Source organism: Vidua macroura, chromosome 3 (genome assembly GCF_024509145.1).
Source record: "Vidua macroura isolate BioBank_ID:100142 chromosome 3, ASM2450914v1, whole genome shotgun sequence".
Classification (NCBI taxonomy): Eukaryota; Metazoa; Chordata; class Aves; order Passeriformes; family Viduidae; genus Vidua; species Vidua macroura.
Genome location: NC_071573.1, coordinates 4,257,567 through 4,271,230, shown reverse-complemented (window position 1 = coordinate 4,271,230; position 13,664 = coordinate 4,257,567). Strand labels below are relative to the sequence as shown.

Below are 13,664 nucleotides of genomic sequence, written 5' to 3'. Positions count from 1 at the left end.
TGCTCCCTCCTGAAGCGAAATAAGTATGCTCTGAACCTGAACTTGGTTTTTACTTCTGAGAAATGGCTTTATGAAGAGGTTTTGGGCTGATTTGGGTTCTTTTTTTTCCTCCCCTGAGATAACACATTGGCTTTGGTGCAGTGATCCTGCTACAGCATGGCCAGTTATTATTCTATAAAATCAAAGCATGATTGACTTGGGCTTTCAAGAAAAATGACAGGGATTTTTTCTGAGTAATATGTGGGGACAGGAATACTTTCAACTACACAAGTATGTCTTGATCATCTATTTCATTCTTATTTTACTCATAAATATTTTTTGTGTGCTTAGAAAGCTATGCCTTTAAAAATGTCTTTTTCTTGGAATTAAGAGTTGGTAATGGTCCCTGCTGTTGCAATGGTACATTGGTGTGATAAACCACGTACATTACTGACAAAACAAGTGTTCTGTGTAATCCAATGAAGCAAAGTCCATGCTTGCTCCTGAAGAACAAACATTTTTGGACAGGAAGGCACTCTGCTTTGAAGCTAGAAAAGAATGATGTTGCAATTTAAATCCTCATAGTACAACTGATGTTCATTTAGCTTTACTAAAAGCATTGAGCTTGCTTGGCAGTGAAAATTTCTGGTTTAAAATCTCTTTCAGCTGATAAAGATTTGTGTTTGTATATAAACCCACAGAAAACTATACAAGTTTTCATATGTCATAGTTAAACTTTGCTAATGCAGGGACTCTAAAAAATTAACTTCTGGAGCACAACCATGGTAACAAAAAAAAAGAAGGAATTCAGCTCTGGCTTTTCTGGCATTTGTGAATCTTTCCATGAAAGCACTACAAATTATGGATTTTAAATGCACAATAGGCTTATTGTTTCGTGATGTTTCTTTCTCCCCAGTTTGGTTGAAAAAAAACCCAAGGCATAACTAAATATCAGTGTGGAGCTCAACAAAGGAAGAAGTTAAATTTTCAGAACAGATGGAACTTTTTATGTAATTAGCACTTCAGTGGCTGGATGAGCAGGAGCTACAGCTAGCCAAGGGAAGCTGAATCAATATATCTGTATGATGCTTTTCCCCACATCACTCCAGGGCATTATGAAATTTTACCAGCAGCCTGGAATTAATTGAAACAAACCAACAAAAAAAGCTTACATTTACTCAAAATTAAAGTTTTCTAAATAAAGGTTGTAATCTCTTCAGTACTTTGCTTGTGCAAGAATTACAAATATGTTGTAAGCAAGGTAACACCCAAAGCAGGGCTGTGCAGATAATGTAGAATATCTCATCTGTTGACTGATCACAGGGACTTTGCTTAGCCAGCTCTCAAGTGTCCACGACTGACTACTGGAGGGAAGACTCTTAACATTCTCATCACCACTTGAAACCTTGACTTATCTCCTAATCCTACCAGCAGCACATTTCAACAGCCACTTACGAATGAACTGCCACTGCTGTGTGAATCATTTCCCACAACACATAGCTGTCTGTCTGGAGCCCACTCCTTCCATTCCCAACAGCACCACTGCACTCATTTGTTATCTGTGATTGCTACACAGCCCTGTGGCAGCAGCCAGCTCCCAGCTCTGGGCTCTGCCAGGGTGGACACGGAGGCAGCAGCTCCCTGAGCCTCTGGGCTGCTGGTGAAAGCGAGCAGCTCCTGTTTGTTAAACAAGGCCAGGCTGAGTGCACGCACTGCAAAGTGCCAAACCTTCAGTAATCACCATCCTTCGCAGGGGACTGGCTCCAAAAAGGATTGTTACAGAACTGCAAGATGAGCAGCCTCCTTCTCTCAACTTTACTGTTTTCAGTCTTTTTGTCCCCTTTCTTCTAGAGGAAGGAACAATACAAATACCCGAGTTCCAAGCCAGCTCCCAGAAAGGCGGCTGCAGAGTGCCATCACATACTTCCCTTCCCACTGCTCCAGTGCTGCCCAGACAATGCAGCAGCTGTGTGACAAACAGCCAGTTCTTTTGGACTGCCTTTGCCCAGAACCTACCAGCTACAGAAATGCCAGCTCTGAGGTGGGTGCTGGGACACGTCCTGAGCTGCAGCTGAAGCACCACAGAGCCAGCAAAGCCATCAGGGAGCTGGGCACAGCCTGAGCTGGGCCAACACCATCTTCTGCCTGCAATCTCCTGCCCCTCACAGCTGGCTCAGGCAGGCTGCTGGTCTCACACACTACAGCACTCCTGGGGCATCACACAGCTTGCTCAACGAGCTGCTGTGTGCCACCCGTGCATTCCCTTGCAGGGGACAAAGGGCGTTTGGCCACTTACAGGCACTCTTGTCAGAAGAGCTGGAGGATCAATCAGAGCAGATTTTACAGTAAGAGCTGCCTGACAGTGTGATGGTTCTCAATGTTTTGATTATAAATCCAATGCTCATTCCCCTAGAGACCAGGGGTACCACTTACAGAAAGCAGAGCTGCTGGGGTTATTCACACTCCTACCTCTCCTCCCAGACCAATTCTTGTGACGGGCAGGCTCATTTTTGCGGGGGGAGGAAGAAGTCCAGTGAACAGATCTGCCTGCAGAATTAGTGCTGGGTAAAATTAAGCTTTTGTAATACCTGACACTGGCTCCAGAGGCCCTTCCATCCCTCACTAGATAATCCTTCCCTCAGTCTCAGTTACACAACTAACAAGGCTGCTGTGCTGTTCTACATAACAGAACGCTGAAGCAGTACAAGTGTAAATAAAAAGATGGGATGGCAAGAGAAGGCTGGAAGACACCTTCACTCCAAAACCACAGTATCACAGAGCTGCACCCAAGAGAAACTATACGATGTTATGTGAAGGATGAGAAATAATCACAATCACGATTTCTGTACATTTCTGCTTCACTTTAAATGTTGAAAATATCAAGCAATGTCATACATTCCAGTATCAAATATCATTTACAGTGCTGCATGTTCACATTGTACAGACATGTGGCATTGCCACACAATGCTGACAAGTTTCTTAGTAGAAAAGTAGAACCTCTCCAAGTAAGGACCTCTCCAAGAAGAGGTCTTTGAATCAAACAATTTTGGGTAGTGAACTTTTGAATCTCAGTTGAAGTCCACATGTTTGCTAAGAACAGATACAAGTTTATGATACTTTCTGGTTGTTGTCAACCTCATAAGTTTGTGCTCATGAGCAATCCCAAAGGCAGGAATTTAAAAAAAAAGGAATGGGGGAGGGGGGAAGACAACCCTCTTTTTTTTAGGTTTAATGAACCAAGTAATAAATTCCCATTCTAAGGCTAATCAGAAGCCAACTCCAAGCTCAGGAAAGTCCCCAAGACAAAGAAATACAAATATTACTAATTAGAAAGAAGCATGTTACTGTTGCCCTAAGCTGCAAAGGGAGCAGTTAGAAATAAAACAGCCAGAATGTAGATGAAGGCACCAGAGTAAAGAACGAGGAAGAACTATGGAATGAAAATCCCAGAAATCTTCAGCCTCCTACACTGTCACACATGCAAAGTTGCATTGTTTATCTTTATGCAGAAAGGGCCTTGCCCAATGATATTTGGGAAACAAGTTCTAGCATAACCATCACTTCCTCCTCCTGCTTCACAGACACACAAATAAGCTTTTTTTTTTTAGTAGAAAAAATGCAATTCAAAAAATAAAAAAAATCCCTGTAAAATCTTATAATTCTCTGTAGTAATCAAATACTGCACATCCACTCCTACAGCTGCAATCACATCAGTGCTGTGATGTTTGTGTGGCATTCTAAGGAATGGGAAATGAGGAGCTGGCTTCTGTTGCAGCCAATAGCATGCACTGAAACTCTGAAACTGAACAAGGAAGTCTAGAAATGACCGTGCTGTGACAACTTCTGCCTTCCAGTATTTAAAGAAAACCTACCAGGCTGTGACCCATGCCAAGTCCTTACACATGTACTACGTGCACAGTTACACATGTGCTGGTCTCTGTGCCAGTGCCTCGCCATAATCAGCTCAATGGGTATTTCAGTGTGTTAACTAAACTACAGAAGTCAGCTTTGGCAGGGAACACACCATCCCTCTCACCCAGATTTGAACTGAGGACATAAGGCTGTGCAGTTAATGACATAAAACCAGCAAGATTAGACCTTGTGACTATAATCTGGCATTTCCAGACAGAATTTTTCATGTGTTGTTTAGGAAATAGTAAAGATTATGCTTTAAAAAAAAAAAAAAAAACATACCTTGAAGAGAGTCACAGTAATTTCAACATTTTCAGGTACAGGCCACACCACCAACCCACGGTATGGGTTCTTGATTCCAGGCTGCCAGCTGTGTGCCTAAAGGAAGAAAAATACCCAGTTGTTTAAAACCATTATAAAAGTGCTGACTTGACTCCCACAGGACCCAGGGCATGCAAGTAAAAGTAACATATCACTGACTCCAAAAAGGTCACATCCTTAAACCCATGACTCTACTGAACACTTCAAAGGACACAATTAAGAATGACAGTAAGGAAACTCAGACCACTAGCAGACTTGAAATAAAGCTGTTCCTCACAAGGTCCTAAACTGAGCTTTTTTTATTACATAGCACAGATCAGGACACTCGGAGCCTTGCAAAAATTAAGGCTGTAGGGTCAGAACTTCTGTAGCAAGCTGAGATTTATTTTGTGTACAACACATAGTGCAGGTCTAATCCCATTTACACATAAATGGAGCAGAAGCTTTACTTGAGGGAAAAAAAGTGAAAACAATAATTTATAATGCTACTAAAACATTTAAGTTTTTAAGAATGAATATGCTGGAGTACCTACACCTAGAAAAGATAACAATAAACCCAACAGTTAAATAGACTGAGAACCTGTCTACCTTTGAGCATCAGTTTGGAATGGTGTATGGCCTGTATTTACATTTTAACAGCTAGTCCTAAAAAACACCATGTGTGAGCATTTCTGCTCTGGTTTGGAATAAGTATGCCTTTTCCCAAGCTCAACTTAATCTATTTTGTGATGCTGTAAGACAAATGAGGGAAGATGCTGCTGCAGAATTGACAGCTACAGAGCCAGGGTGTTACTAGAAACATCTGGAAGTTTTATCAGGACAGACTGTACAATCTGTTTACTGTTACCTGAAACAAATTAACTTGGCTTTTTTTTTTCTTTTTTAATTCTAGAGCGTCACTCATTGCAGTTTTATACTCCTTCCAACACTCAGAACTTCAGATTCAGGCTATTAGAACATATTTTTGCTTTAATAAGGTTAGCAGGACCTGTGACTCAGGTTCTCTGGGATGCTAAGGTAACCTGGGCAACTTTAAGGATGACTTTGCTGTACCAAAGTGGGAAAGACAAAGGTGGAGAAGCAGTCCCATCCCTGTAGAGGCAGCAGCTCTCTGCCGCTGTACAGTAGGGAGTGCCAAATGTTGCCAGCTCTCCTTTGGTTTTATCACTAATTTTTTTATCTTTGGTGTTCTGCTTGAAACCCCAGCTCCCAAAGATGCCTAATTTGATCTGATTTTTCAGCGAGTGTCTATGCTTTGTGCTTGCAGAGTATCAACTTGGAGCATCTAAAAAAAGGGAATTTTATAATAAGAGCAACTCGAAATAACCAAATTTCTACTGGTTTTACTCCACCAATTTCAGTCTAATCTCATCATTCTGAGAGGGCCTGGATGTATTTTCTGAATAAATGAGCAAAAAATACCAAATAGCACAAACAAAGCTTACATATTTTGCAAGAAAAATGTATTTTGTGAGCAGCAAAACACACTACAGTAGATGCCATTACTACCACAGACACTGAAGCTGCAGTTTGTGTCTCTGTCCCACAGAACCTGCAGCCCCCCAGCTTGCCCACAGAGATCTTCAGCAGACACAAGCAGTGATCCAGAGCCAGGCACAAGCTCACCTGCTCCTGGTAGCACATTGTAAAATCAATAACCTCTCCTCCATAGGGGCACTCCTTTCTTTTTCCAGGTACCAGTTCACACAAAAATAATTGGAGCTCATGGTGTGTCTGAAACCTGTGCTTTCCTGCTGGAATTGGCCAATACTGACAATTATGTCAAACTTTTGCTGTCCAAGGTCCAGGCACTGCCAGCCTGCTCAGTTGAGGATCACTTGTTCCATCTATTTAAAAAAAAAAACCTAGAAAATGAGCATTCACTGGTGCAGTCAACACTTCACTTCAAGCCCTTTATCAGCATTTCCTCTCACCAGGAAAGTCAGTGAGACACAATAAACACACAGGGATATATATGTTTTTCTGTCACGGAAAGCAACAACCAGGAGACAAGCTCTAACTAATGAGATTTTAAAGCAAAGCTGTTCTGTGATCATTAATGTTATTAAGTCCTCCTCTGGCTTTGAAAAATAAACACTGTATCACACAAACAGCATGGCAGAAAAAGAGAACATCAAAAGGACTGTCTGGGTTGTTGGGAAGGAGAAATGGAAAGGGGAAAAGCAAAGCTGGAGGAACACAGAGGAGCGGCAATTGATAGTAATTTAAAATTAAGATGCAGAGTGTTAGTCTAATGCAACATTTCTCATGCCAGGCACCTCTATGCTGCAGTTTCTTCAAGTTACATCTGGCCTCTATCAAAAAACCTTTTCAACTCCCAGATTATAAGCCTTGACTTGGAGCTGGATCCACCGCTGCAGGTGACAAGGGCTCGCTGTCAGGGCTCAGCCACGGCAAGGTGCTGCAGCTGCACAATACATTTCCACCCTAATCCTCTCCTTAACTCCATTTTCCACTGGGTGGTTGTGCCTTTAGACCCACTTTTTTCTCATTTGCTACTGGTCTTCACCAGCCATCTCCCATTGTCTTGGAAGTCGAGGCAAGGGCAGCTAAGCAGAAGTGACTTCCAGCAGCAGGTGCCTCACTCACAGCCCTGCCCTTGCCTGACTTGTCTCCAGATCTGAGGGATGGGAGCCATGGTCTGGAAAGAAAAGCAGAAGTGCTCTGCTGCATTTCAAAGCAAAAGGCAACTCTTCCTTTTTTCTGCCAGTAGAAAATGAGAGAAGACAACATAGCATGAAAGCTCTTTTAAATCTGGAAACAGGAGCTACAGGAGGGGCTGCTGAAATACCCTATAAATAGAGCAGGGCTGTGAATGACATTGCCCAACCTACGGCACTGCTCTGGCACAAAACTGATGACTGGGAGAGGAGGAAATCTCTTCAAGAAAGGCAGTGGAGATGAACCTACAGAACTTGCATGGGCACTTCAGGCTATCCATTTTTCTCTTTAAAACAACAGTTCCAATCCAGGCAGCCAGCTTTGCAATTCACCACCTGTGATGTGAACATCGCTGCTGTTTTGCCGTGCTTGAACTGGAATGACAGACTTGGTACTACATTATTTCAGGAACCTGCCTTTTCAGATGCTTCATCTCTTTTCTGCTTTCTTCAGTACCACCTTGCCCCATCCTGTTGTGCAGGATATTTTCATGTTACTTTTCTGTAAGATGCTAGAGCTGACCATAATATTTTGAGCCTGCTGCAAATTATGGAACAGTTTATATTTATGAATAAAAAATATGTTCTTATTGCCAAGCTGTCAATATTGGGTTTTAAAAGCAAAACTCATCTGAAACAGACTTACGATTATTCCTCACCTGCAGCCACAAGAGTGGCTTTATTGTGAGCCAGCAAACTGCTGGGTTTTTTTTCCTTATAAATTTTTTGCCAGCTGCCTGTGATCAGGCCAGCTCTGCTACTTGTCGGTGTGACAGGCTGTTCAGGGCACAAGAAGCAAGCAGGAGCTCAACTGGCTCCAGTAGTGCTTAGGGCAGCTCAGTTTGTAAGGATAATCCCTCTTTTTCAGTGTTATCCAGGCAGAACACTTAGACAGAAAAAAAAACCCCAAAAACCTCAAGAGGAAGAGCTGACATTAAGCAGCTAGATTCTTCATCTGGTGCCTCCAGGCCAGGAGTGTGGCTTTGGAACATTGGAACATCAAGGATTTGCTCCATGTGATGCATTCCACCAAAGTCATTCACCATCCAAGACAGCCAGAGTTGCATGTGGCTGCTAATGGACCTACTGGAAAAAGAATGGACTGGGAAAAGCTGCCAATTCCCTCACACCAGAGGAAACCAGCAGTTTGTGAATGGCTTCTTCTTGTTCTTCTGTAACTTAGATCAGTGTCACAAAGGGAGACAAATTAAAGGCCATACTCCAGACTACAGCTTGCATACCCCCTCATGATCATCTTGAAATCCCTGTGCTTGGCCCACCAGTTTAAAAGGCTGGGCACCAGAACAACGCTCCAGTCACACTCATGCCTTGGGATGCAGTCCAAAAAACCCAGCACGCGCCAAAGAAGGAAGTTCAAAGCCCTGGAAACTCCAGGCAGCCTTTGATCAACACACTGCTGTCAGTGCCCCCTTGGAGCAGACAAGGAAACCAGTGGATTCCCACAGGTCTTCCCATGAATGTCTTCAATTCACCGGCAGGCACACGTGTTACAGCTGTCACTGTGCACGTGTATTATTGCTACAAAGCTACAGAAACACTGCTGAGCTTGGGGAATGAGCAAAAACTCATCTCCACCACAGCTTCTCTAGGACTGGGCTACCTCTTCAAGTTGATTTCACTCACACACATTCATGACATATATATGAATACTTTGTGTATTAAATACATGATTCATGCTATTTGGTTCACCGAATCTTGCCTTATTCACCACCCACAGCAGATGATGCTCAGATAAAGAGACTTTTCCCTGCCTCTTCAATCAGTTTCTCACATCATCTATAGGGTTTCTTATTAGAAAAGAAAAACAACCAATCAAATTAAAAAAAAAAAATCAAAGCCCAGACATAAAAACCTGAATGCAGAGTTATTTTTCTCATCATTTTTTGGGACAACCATCACTGCACCTCAGAATGTCACCACAAGTCAACTTTGTGGGACTCCCAGAAAAAAGAAGAGTATTAACGACCCCCAGTTTACAGTCAGAGATTACAATCACAGCAAGATCTTTACTAAAAAGCTGAGAAGCTCCAGGAATGGCATTATTGAACTGTGCTGGTCCCAGGCATGTCAGGGTCACAACATGTCTTTGGAACTCCAGCCCAGCAGGGACAGGCAGGGCTGGCACTGTGCAATAAGGTAGCCAGAAAAGGCAACAGATTGCCAAGGACAGCAAAACAGGTGTCCCAGCTGCTGCTTTATTGATGGCAGAACCTGGGAAAAATGCTGGCCAGGCTGCTGTTACGTACAAGAGATTCCTTTTACTCCTTGCCCCTTTACCTCTCTGGGCTCTTACTTCTGACTGCCCAAGTTCTTTCCCTCTTCTCAGCATTGTTCCTTCTCCTTTGTGCTTAAACAGTTTTTGATAAACCTGCAGGAGAAGTGCTGAAATCATAGGCAAGACACCTTATTTCAGCTTTGATACGAAAAGAATCTTTGAAGAATAATTGTCAGGCTCTCAGAAGCAAGTGCAAATTTGATTCTTCAGAGGTGTATAATTCAACCATAAGCCTCTGCATGTTCACAGGAATAGTAGAAAGTACCTCCTTGACATCACAGCAACATCTATTTTCAAACTGAAATTTCTTAGTTCAAAGCCTGGAAATTTGAGACCATCTCAGTGAAATGAAGGTAAACGTATTTTCAACACATTTTCCCCTTGCTCTACACTAGAATAAAGACATTCTACCACCGCTCAAAAAGAAGGGAAGGAAAAAAAAAAAAAAAAAAGAGAGAGAGAAGAGATACAGATCCAAAAGCCCAGGGCCTGAAAACCTGGGCAGGCAACTTTCCAGTGTGGTGCCAGGGTACTGAAGAAGTGTTAAACCAGTCCAGAGCCACAAGCTGTACCTTCTGTAAACCATGGATGCTGAACAGCATCTAAATAAAGCTTGAAGAGTGCACCTGATTTTGCAAACAGACAACATTTGCACCAGCAGGCAGGAGACTCCCATCCTGCCCAAGCTGAAAGTTCATTTTGGTTCTAGGACTGCACAGCAATTCTGCCAAGCACAGCAAAACTGCAAATCACCATTTTATGTAAACTCCTGGCACACACAATGGAGATGCCCAACCACACAGAGCCACCTCGTCCTGACACATCTCATGAAATCCATTGAAATTAGACTTGCCCATGGAGAGCAGGTCCCAAAATAGAACTGTAAGTAACTTAAATCTGCATTAAGGTCAGTAACTGCTGGATATATTTATGGTCTTGTATCCATCCACCCATCAGACTGCTAATTATATGCTCTTTCAAAATGACTGTTTGCTTTTCATTTGCAACACTTTGAAATTTACTGTAATTAAACATATCTACAGCTCCTATTCTATGGTTCCCACAGTAAGAAGAAAAATATTCAGACTCTTGCACATAATGCCTCTCATTATTTCTTTTAAGAAAGGGACCACTGTAGTTTATTTTGGAAAAAGAGCACGTGGGGCAGGAGGCATATCAAAATCATGGAAACCCACAAAAACAAGGGCTTCAAAGGACATCAAGAACTCAGCTTTCAGCTCCATGGCATTTTAAAATTATAACAGTTAGAGCAGGCATCCCAGTGCTCATCCAGAGCTCCATCTTCCAGTAGCACAAGATTTTTGCTTAATACATCTCTTGTACTTTCCCTGTACAAAAGAGACACAGAGCTACTGGAGAGCATCCAAAGGGCCATGTTTGTGAGTTTGTGAACTATCTGCTGGTGATAGCCCTCATTAATGATCTGAAAAGTTCAGAAAACATAACCTCCAAAAAAGGAGGTACACTAAGGTAAAACCTCATCCCTCCCTTCCTCCTTCTCAAGAAGCTGAAAAATATAGACAATTATTAATGCTTTGTACTCACTGAACCCAGTGTCCACCAAAAATAAAATAAGAGGAAATATTCATTTGACTTGCTTCCAATAAAGCAATTAGATGAAACAAGTATGTTGAATAAAGTATTTTACTGGCAGGATGACTAAGAGATCAAGAACATTTATTGATCTACAATTTTTGACCCAAACATCTCAAGTCACATCAACTACCAAAGCTCTAAAATTAACTCTATGCTCTGCCCAGTTTCAGGGCCACTCAGCCCCTTCCAAAGTACCTTTGTGGGATCTTACTCATGACTTAATCCTCCAAGGACTTTTCTGAGTCTCAGGTTTAAATCTGCCAGTTTATCAAAGAACTGCTTCCACTGCCTGGTGACCAAAAATAATGACCTATCATGGAACTTTATGGCCCAGCTGAAAAAAACTTCAAGCCCAAAAGGCTAAGCTAATGCCAGAAAATCCTGTTGCCTCAGGAAAATGCTGTCATTTGGATCCTATAAAAATGACAGGCAGAAACCCATCAGTTCACAAAGCCATGCTGGACTTCTGTTATGGCTTCGTTTTCTGAACATATTCTGAACCCCAGCAAAGCAATCAATTATTAACAAATTCCTGTTTTTTCACCAAGCTTTTCAGGGTTACAAAGCTTGTGTAAGCCTTGCACTTACTGTTTGATGTAACTTTGATCTCTCTGCACAACAGAAATTAAATAGAATTAATAGAGAGAAGTTGTCATAGGGTGAGCCACATCAGACATCAGTTACTGATATCAGCACCTGGTCACACCAGGCTATAAATTCAAAGGAACTTGAGTTAGTTGATGCTTCAGTGAAACAGGAATAGTCTGACTGGCTTTGCTGAAGAGTATGGAACAGGAACAGGTACCAGACTGAGCTCACACCCTTGTTTACTCATCAGGCAACACCTCTGGGTTTTCATAACCTGAAGCAGATCTTTGGATGCACAACATTTAGTTGTGCAGTCAGGAACCAGTCTTTATCTAAAACAGCCTAGAATAGCTTATACCTCAAGTTAGAAGACAAAATACAACAAATATGCATGACAATCAGAAAAAGAGGAGTACCAGTAAAAAAAAATAAACCCGAAGCCTCTCCTGAGCAGGGTAGAAAACTGTTTATCACATTTTCTAAATATTTAAGTTCTTCAACACAATTATTTCAAGATATCTTCTCTATCATGAATGCCCTCTCTCCACAATTACAGAGTTCTTTGAAACATCATTTTGTGTTACATGAATACACGCACAAAAAAAAAAAAAAAAAGAAGCTTAGACCATCTTTTTTTTAACTGAAGTACCAAAGAATTACTATAATTTCCAAATTTTCTTCTCTGACAAGATCATTTGCCATAAATCCAACCAGGCTAAGAGGCCACAGCATGGGGGAAGGGAATGAGCAAGTAAGACCAAGAAATCTCAAAGAGGAGAAGAGGAGATGCTCCTGGGAAGGGAGGAAAACAGCACGCACTCCTGTCCCCATGAAAGACAAACTTTATCAGTGTCCAGACACTGGAGAGGCTTCACTCAGAGCTTCCCATTCCTCAGGCTACCAAGTTATTAGTCATGAAACACAAATTCACAGGTTGGCCCACAGTGTTTGCAGACTTAAAATGTAAATATTCACTTCAAAGACACACTGCTGGGCTGAAAGACCCTGCTTTTATTCTTTTTTTATTTGTAGCATTTCAGGTTGTGAGATAGTCTCTCATTCAGGTTTTATCTGCCTACTGCAGGGATGTCAGATTCTTTATTACTTTTTTTTAATTAGTTGGGTTTTTTTTTTTTAATACACTTCTAGTAAAGAAACCGATTCTCTTTTCTAATTAGGTCTAGCAATTAATAAGTGAATTGAACTGACAGTGATACAGTTCTGCTAAACAAATAACCAAAGCTGAAGTCAGAGTTAGAGTTCCCATAAATTAGCACTGACATCAACAGCAGTTTATTCTGAACTTTATGGATAAACTGAATTAAAAAGAAAAGTCAACAAGTAAAATACTTTTCATTTATTTATTTGGCTGCTCCTCACATTCAGAAAAACAGTCCCTCAAACCACTGACCCTGTTTGTCACTCAAGTTGGGACTTATTAAGGAATCAACTAACCTTAGAGGATTTTCTTCTGCTTCTTCTTGTCCAAACCACCACTAGTTTATCTGGCTGCCTGTTGAAGATAAGAAAAAAACAGCTTTATATACAACAAGATCAATATGTAAACAGTTTATATTAAAACTCTTGCAACATGTAATGACATCCTTAGTGGATAACTTGCTCTCTTAAAAATAGCTCATCTAAAAACCACTCTCAGCATCAGTCATTTAACAGGAAAAATAATGTGTATTTATAGAGACAGGTTGTCCTCCAGTCCACACAGTAATGTCATCATTATCCTCCTGCTCTCCCCAGAGCCAGCAGCACATGTGAGCAGAAACTCTTCCATGGGGCAGAGAACAAGATCCAGACTCCATAAAGACACCTTGGAAACCTCTGAGTACCCAAAATAAACATTAATGCAAATTGTAGCTTGAATTTCTACGCAGATATATTGAAAAGTTACTTCTAAGTAGCAAAGAAAGCAGATAATTTCACTTTTTCTTACACAAGGGATTATTTTTCCACTTGAACAACTCAAAGAACAGGAGAATCAAGTCCTGTATTACTCCTTAAAATCTCCTTGGACAATGACAGGTAAACCAGCACTTCCTGAACTCATACTCCAAAGGACAAACATACTGAAAATCAGTGTGGTTTCCCAAGCAATTGTTTATTTGGTATTTACAATGAATGTAGATAGAAACCTCAATAAACGACCCTTCCAGAACAGATTATTTTCTCTTCAAATTTCTTAGGAATGATTTATTGGTTAACAGTTTACCCTTATCACATCTACCTTATTGGTTTTACAGTTGTGTCTGAGTGAT

At 41.3% G+C, this 13,664-nt stretch overlaps 1 protein-coding gene across 15 annotated transcripts in view; it reads right to left on the bottom strand.

Annotated features, from left to right (window-relative positions):
- The window catches only part of EHBP1 (EH domain binding protein 1), a 206,149-nt gene that overhangs the window by 164,856 nt on the left and 27,629 nt on the right, over positions 1–13,664 (bottom strand). For all 15 annotated transcript variants that reach the window (XM_053973088.1, XM_053973094.1, XM_053973095.1 and 12 more), the window contains exons 3-4: positions 12,850–12,907; positions 4,174–4,269 (exon numbers count right to left, since the gene is read on the bottom strand). In XM_053973088.1, coding sequence (XP_053829063.1) covers positions 4,174–4,269; positions 12,850–12,907 — 154 coding nt within the window. The remainder of the gene's footprint in view (positions 1–4,173; positions 4,270–12,849; positions 12,908–13,664) is intronic.